At 37.0% G+C, this 7,404-nt stretch overlaps 1 protein-coding gene across 4 annotated transcripts; it reads left to right on the top strand.

Moving 5' to 3' along the window:
* The first annotated feature begins 219 nt into the window (after positions 1–219).
* On the top strand, positions 220–7,030 carry LOC137953638 (protein RMD5 homolog). Of its 4 annotated transcripts, none has more exons than XM_068801089.1 (3): positions 220–363; positions 818–859; positions 5,697–7,030. In XM_068801089.1, the coding sequence occupies exon 3, from the start codon at positions 5,721–5,723 to the stop codon at positions 6,876–6,878; it is 1,158 nt and encodes a 385-aa protein (XP_068657190.1). In that variant the 5' UTR covers positions 220–363; positions 818–859; positions 5,697–5,720; the 3' UTR covers positions 6,879–7,030. The 4 variants fall into 4 exon arrangements, with proteins under 4 accessions (XP_068657190.1, XP_068657191.1, XP_068657192.1 ...); XM_068801090.1 differs by having other exon boundaries at positions 802–859; XM_068801091.1 differs by having other exon boundaries at positions 797–859.
* The last annotated feature ends 374 nt before the right edge of the window (positions 7,031–7,404 follow it).

Here is a 7,404-nt window from a genome sequence, read left to right as displayed (position 1 = left end):
TTAAACCAAGCCAAACTAAACCAAAAAACCTAATTATTAATGGGTCACCTCCTCTTAACCCATACCCAGTTTGTTTTTTTGCTTTCATGGGTTGGTGCAGGGGTACACATGTCAATATGGAGTTTATAGAGGGGTACAATTGTAAATAATCTTACGGACAAAATATTAGACCTTATTTAAGAAGTTGTTTACTTGCACCCATCACAGGTTTCACAGCTCTCTGTTTCTTCGGTTTGTTTGCCGGTTTAAGCCTCTCTTCGGTTTGAGACTGATTTCACTTCCCAATACTCAATTCTTTCTCTCTTTTGCAAAATCCTTTAGCCTTTCCCTTACCACTGTTGGCTAAAGCGCCTCGGCATAGAGGTATAGCTTCCGTTTTCAAGAATTTATTTGTCATTATTTTCCCTTTGATTTCTTATTCTTGGTCATTGCTGGATGTTAATTGGCGCGGATATCAGTGAGGGAGCAAATTGATTTTCATTTCTAATTTGATGTGTGTCATCTGGTTTCTGTGCATTATTCGAGTTCTGGTTTGTTGTTTTCCTTGTTGCATCTTGTGGAGGAATGGCGTTGACGATGGCCAGTATGAGGAGTTAAATGTATTTATTTGACCGTGCTATTTCCTTCGTGTTTATATCTGTTTCGCCTGGGCTCAAACTCAGAGCGCCCATTTGTTTATTTGATTTGGTTCAAGTTAACAACTTCTTTGTCTGTCATTTGTATTAAGCCGCTACAAAATTTCGCTTCTAAATAAGCATGTTCTTACGGGTTAAGCTGCAAAACGTCTTTTACTCAGTGTAGGTTTGGTGTGTAACAGGACGAGCGGAGTGTGTTTGAAATATCGCAAAAATCTGAACAGGTAAGCATTGTGCTATTTTTAAGTCTGTAAACTTTTCTGTTGCTGATCGTCCCTCGCATTAAGTATAACATATAATATAGGAAAGCCCTAACGTTGTTGGAGGAATGATGATAGATGGTGACTACTTATTTTTGCTGCTTGTATTTGTCTCTAATACCCTATTGTCCAGTTGTCCAGTAGTTCGGTTGTCATGGGACCCTCTATCTGTTGTTTTTTGCAATTTTATGTGTATCTGCTTGTACTGGAATGGGCAAGTTAGGAACTGAAACTAATTTCAACGTCTGTATGTTTTTGAACCTACAAAATGGTAGAATAGGGCTAAAGCTGTATTTTTTGTCCTTGTCCAGTAACCTAAACAAATCCTCTTCAGGTTTTTATGTTATTTCACAACTGTAGGTCTGGGTAAAAAGCAACTTTGTTTGGACTCTGAAAAGATAAGAAAAATACCAGACCCAAAAACCATTCTCTAACAATGTGTGAGGTGCCCAAATAACATCTTTCAAGCGCTTGTATATCTCCAAGTTGCAGTTTGGAACTGTGGTGGATGTATTGATACTTCGCATGCACAAGAGTGTTGTCACCTTTCTTCTCTCTGAAATTTTGAAGGAAGTTTCACCTCTTATTCTCTCTCTTTTTCTTCTCCTCTTTATCACTTTTTCCGGCGACGTTCAATAGGGAATTTTTTTGTTTCTATTTTATCTCCCTCTTATGTGAGAGAGTGAGAGAGAAATGATATGGCTGACAGCCTGGGGCTGGAGTCCAATTCACTTCACACAACATTTTTTTACTGCTATACTATGCATTTATTTTCTAAAACATGGTCTCACAATTTAGTGCCTAGTTGGAAGTTTCAGTAAAAGAAAAGCTTTGCCTTTGGTCTGTTCAATTTCTAGAAGTCATCCTACCTCCCAAGTGGTTTTTGGTTGCCCTTGGGGAAGATAAATTTAGTGCCTTATGTATCTTGGAAAGCAATTGATATGAATTGTTAGTCTGCTCCTGAAAATTTTGTGCTAGAGAGTTTTTCTCTTTGTCTCTTTATTGTGTTATCAATGATTTGTGCCTCAATTAGAAATGCTCAAATAGAGTTAATATATGTCACTTACATTTCTCCACCTTTTCTATTTATCAAATATTATGAAGAATCCCTTTTTTTAGTTTTATAAATATTATGTTGAACTGAAGAACCATGAAAGATTTTTGAGCTCACATTTCAAATTTGACAAGCTTTTATGTTTTTCTGGGTCAATGTGAGAAAACCTCCTTCTTTCCTTCCTTTTCTTCAGTGTTACTACTCTTCTTATTGGTTATTAATTTTTTTTTTATCTGTTACAAAAATCTTTCTCAGATCAACTCTACTTTAAATTATCTGTGGTAGTCTGCTTTTCTTTTAATTTGCTTTACTAAAAACACTGATTTTGTTGTTCACTCACCCCACTGTGGAAATTTTCAATAATATATATGGTTTGATTGATCATTTCAAAAATATATATGGTTTTGTTGAATGTTCGTGCATATTAAAATATTTAAATTTACTGGTAAGAATGCTCACTTTAGGATGATCTGATCAGCATCTATATTCTCTTTAGGATGATCTGATCATCCAAAAGTTTGGAAGATAATGATATGTGCAAGTCTGTTTTTATAGTCTCTTGAACATGAATTAGTCAATAAAAGTTAGGTTCTCTTAGCTAATAGCTGTGTGGACAGGGGTATCTCGTTGTCCAATAAAAGTTTGGTTCTCTTAGCTAATAGCTGTGTGGATAGGGGTATCTCCTTGTCCATCTTCGCCAACCTTTGTTAATAATTTGTTATATTTGTCTTTTCTATTTTTTGTTATCTTTTTTTCCCAAATATTTTCTCTCTCAATATTTTTCTTCGTTGTTTGAAATATGTTCTCTCTTTCACTTCTCCTTTGCACATTGTGATTTCTAACTTCTGGTATTGTAGAAATGCCGGGAGAATGGTAAGGACCTAATGTCCTAAAAGGGTATATCAATTAGTGTCATCCCAAAAATACATACAAGTACGCTATGAAGATCATGAGAATAATAGATTGTTTATAAGTTGATTTGTAAGGATCAGCTTTGTCCTTATATCTTTTGCATTTATCATGAATGAGTTTAATGCCCGTATCTGTAGACAATCCCTGTTGAACAAATGTGGTTGCTGTTCAGAGCATTACGTGATAGGTGGATGCTGAAACAGGTGAAAGCAAATTTTATGGGACAGCCATTAGGCAAGCCATCCTTATTGCAGAATGTTGGATATTAAAATGCTGTAATCACATTAGATTAAGGCGGTCCACATGAGTAGGTTGTGGTGGACATGTGGCAAAACCAGTGAAGAAAACACTAAATTAGTAAATTGAGAGAATATTTAGGGGTAGCTCAAATAGATGAGAAAGAAAGAGCGAACTTGAGATAGTCCAGGCATGTATTAAATGTGAATAACGGTGGACCACCACAAGGAGATTCTTGTTATTATTGGTTGAAGAAATAGGAAAAGGCTGACATAACCTGGATGGAAATGGTAAGGATAGAGTGAAGAAGAGTAACTTAGTGGTGGATTTAACTAAGAGTAGAATGGAGGAGAGATATTATGTTGCTGCAATTATAGTTGTGGTAGGGATTTGATTACATAGTTTCTATAAGTTGACTCCATGGTATCCCTTCTTGAGCAAAATTGATGAGTTGTGCTCATCTGTCATTGTAAATATGAAAATAGATCATGTTCACAATAGTGACGTGGTTTTTATGGTTTACAGATGCTTTGATTTCTCAAACTTTTATAGAAGAAAGACATTTTCATTCAGAAATTATCATGAGGTATTTTTGGAATTTCAAAATTTTGAAAGGGTGAAGTTGTGACTTTCGGCACAAGATCACATAAAAGTCCCTTGGAATTGTGAAGTTTTCTTTTACAACATGGTAGAAACAACAATAGGAACACCTTGTAAGTGTATTGCAGCCTTCTTTCACAACATGGTGGAGAGAACATCTTCTTTCTGCCTACCTTTTTTTCTATGTCTGATAGAAGGAGCACTTTTTTTTTTTTTTCTCAACATGGTAGAAACAACAAGTGGAACAGGTCTCCTATCCTTGTTTCTCTCTCATCCTCCCCTCTTTCTCCAGGCATTCTATTTTCTCTTTTGTTACTTTTTTTTTCCTCAGTAGGATCTACTACTGTGCGGATTGGTTAGCTCAATGGCTACACGAGGGGTTTTAAGCATGAGGTCTAAGGTTCGTTATCTCACCAGGGGTACTGAGTGTAGTTTGTGCATATGTGTGGTCAAGTTTAAAAAATGCTGCAATGGTTGTAACGGGAAACCCCCTTAGTTTGTAATTTTCTTCTTCTGTTTAGTACATTACCACTTTTATAAAAAAAAAAAAGATTAAAAAAGAAGAAGAAAAAAAGGAAATCCCACTTGAGTCTTTATTCTTTGGCATTATAAGCAACATGTGCCAAGTGCTTGGAGGAGTCTCCTCTTTGCCAACAACATTTCAGGGCGAAATCAATCTTCTGGAGGGCTACTTCCACTGCTGAAATGAACTGTCTCAAAAAATGTATGCTGGGAGGGTGAATCCATGTAAGGACAACCTAAGTTGCATGTCCTGTAGCTTCTACACATGCTAATTTGTTCATGTTTTTGTTTTTTTTTTGGGATTCTACAATTTTAAGCAAATGCAGTCTTCCTTGCTGAATATGGATTGGCTTCCAAAAAAAAGTTGAGTATTTTAATTATGAGCAGTGAAAGTCATGGTACTGTCTTCCTAAAAAAATCAATTTCTTTTACTTGTCTTAAAAATATGATTAGTCAATAATTCTGTATTAAATATTTCTAATAAGATTTTCTAAGAAAGCAAAAGAAGTTTATTTTTATTATTTTAAGATTTTACCAATGTTGCCGATATGTATCGCATTTCAGGTGATATGTTAGATTTTGAGGTGGGTGGCACAATATCTTACACAATTATATATCGAGAGTTTAGCATAATTTTATTACCTGTTTTATTTGATATATACCTCTATGTTGCAGTACTATGCAATACGTATTGGTAAATCTTATCAGATTTTAGTGGTCCTGATATGATACCAGATATGGATATAGGTACCCCAGGATTTTACTACTATGCTAATCGTAAACTGGGTGAAGAATTAGTTGGTTTGTTATGTTATCTTAAAGCTAAAGAAATGCCATACAAGTCTGGAAGAAGAAGTTGCTTGGCTTAAGTAGTCACTAGCAGGTTGAGGAAGCTTATGACAGCTTTATCCGGGCATTCTAACTAACTAGGTAGCAACAGATGAAGGTGGTGAGGATAATGTGTTTTTTTATTAGTTGAAATCATGGCATCCCATCTTTGGGAAAATTGACTAGCTGTACTGGCAAGATGCCTTGTAAATATGAAAAGAAAAAATAATGTATATGACTCGTCTGAGTATGTCAAAAAATTGATAAAGATATGTTATTAAAATTTGTATTAGAGGTAAAGAAAGAATCAGAGGCTGGTCTTAAAATTTACTCTGATTGCTGAACCTTCTTCAGGAAGTGCCTGTGCTTCATTCACTTGAGATCCTTTGAGTGGTGAGGGTCCTACCCGTATTACAAAAAGTGAGACAAATTTTGAGCTGCAGAAGCCTTTCAATCAATTATTTTGAATGACAGTCTTGAATGACCGAGATTTTCTTGGTTAGAATAAGTTTGCAGTGGTATTATGTATGACTGTCTTAGATTCAATCTATTACTGATTCTCATGTGTTACTATTTTGCATTTGAGAAACGTAGCTATTTTACATCAAGTTTTGGTTAATGCTGTTTCAATTGTACTAAAAAGTGCAGGTTACCCAAGCACTACGAGCAAACATGGAGCTCAACACAATTAAAGACGCTTTTGATCGTGTTTCCAAGAAGCAGAAGTTGTCTACTTCCAAGGCGCAAGAAGTAGTAGACCAGGTTGGGCGAGAAATGGAAACCGCTCTGGCAAAAATACAGTCGTCTGAGGATGTGGCCTCTGCCCTCGATCAGAAAGTATTTCTTAAAGAACTAAGTAATAAACTGAAAGAGATTGGGCCCATTAACCAGCTGGAAGGATCCCAGAAGGAACTTAACATTTCACTAAGCAAGTATGCCAAACTCCTTGAGAAGTCATTTATTCCAGATATATCAAAAACTTACCGGAATGTTGAGTTTGATAGTCATACAGTGAACCAAATAATTGCCGGTCATTTCTACCGGCAGGGCCTCTTTGAACTTGGAGATTGTTTTGTAAATGAGGCCAATGAACCAGAGGCAACCACACTGAAATTCCCCTTTTTGGAAATGTATCAAATACTTGAAGCCATGAAATCTAGAAATCTTGGACCTGCCCTTACTTGGTCTACTACCAATAGGGACCCCCTCTTGCAGAATGGATCCGATCTTGAATTGAAACTTCGCCGGTTACAGTTTGTAGAAATACTCCAGCAAGGTAGCAGAAGTGATGCACTTAACTATGCCAAGACTCACCTAGCTCCATTTGCTTTGACCCATATGCAAGAGTTTCAGAAACTCATGTGTGGTCTTTTGTGGGCGGGGCGGCTTGACCAATCACCATATGCTGAGCTCCTGTCTCCATCACACTGGGAGAAGCTGGCAGAGGAACTGACCCAGCAGTTCTGCAGGCTTTTGGGCCAGTCTTATGTTAGCCCTCTAAGTGTTGCTATAGCTGCAGGGATTCAAGGGTTACCTACTTTACTGAAGCTAATGAATGTCATGGCGGCAAAGAAGCAGGAATGGCAGGTAATGAAGCAGTTACCAGTGCCTGTTGATTTGGGGAGAGAATTCCAGTTCCACTCAATATTTGTATGTCCAGTTTCACGAGAGCAGGGAAGTGAAGAAAATCCGCCTATGCTGATGCCTTGTGGACATGTTTTGTGCAAGCAGTCTATTGTAAAATTGTCAAAGAGTAGCACTCGCACTTTCAAATGCCCATACTGTCCTCTTGAGGCCACCGTAGCTCAGTGTAGGCAGCTATATTTATGATAGATCCGTGTTTGTGAATGAAAAGACAAAAAGTCCCAAATGGCCGTCATGTGTAATTGTGTAATTGGTGTGATGTATGTTGATGGATCTCTTGTAAATAGATAATTCTTTCGATCATCCATGTGAGAGAAGCTTGAATGCAAAATGAATCAAACGACTGATTTGTCTGTGCAGTTCCGATTCTAATTGAATTCTCATTTGTAGTTTTTTAAAGTGGCTCTCCACGAGTTCCAAAATTATCAAGATTGTGTCACCAAATGCAACGAAAACTGTGTCATTCCAGCTTGATTGGTCAAAGTTGCATTGATCGAACTTTTCAGTTTCAAATGGACTTCAACTGAAAGTAAAGTTACTTCGTCAATGGAGTTGGTGGGCACATAGAATCCTTAACCAATCTCGCTGAAGAGTCTGAAATGAAACATGGCCTGCTTTGCGTCTCTCAGCAGTGAGGAAAAGTGAGAAACCGACTTGGGGTTCCACCCATTTGGCCAGCCATTGGGATTATATTTTATCTATATCTTCATAT

Source organism: Aristolochia californica, unplaced genomic scaffold (assembly GCF_029961685.1).
Source record: "Aristolochia californica isolate CCGP_79_NKW_82.1479 unplaced genomic scaffold, dmAriCali1.0.hap1 SCAF_16, whole genome shotgun sequence".
Classification (NCBI taxonomy): domain Eukaryota; kingdom Viridiplantae; phylum Streptophyta; class Magnoliopsida; order Piperales; family Aristolochiaceae; genus Aristolochia; species Aristolochia californica.
This window is presented reverse-complemented; position numbering and strand designations above follow the sequence as displayed.

What these genes read in the sequence shown, in the direction of transcription:
- LOC137953638 (XM_068801092.1), top strand. Translation starts at nt 5,721, where the DNA reads ATGGAGCTCAACACAATTAAAGACGCTTTTGATCGTGTTTCCAAGAAG.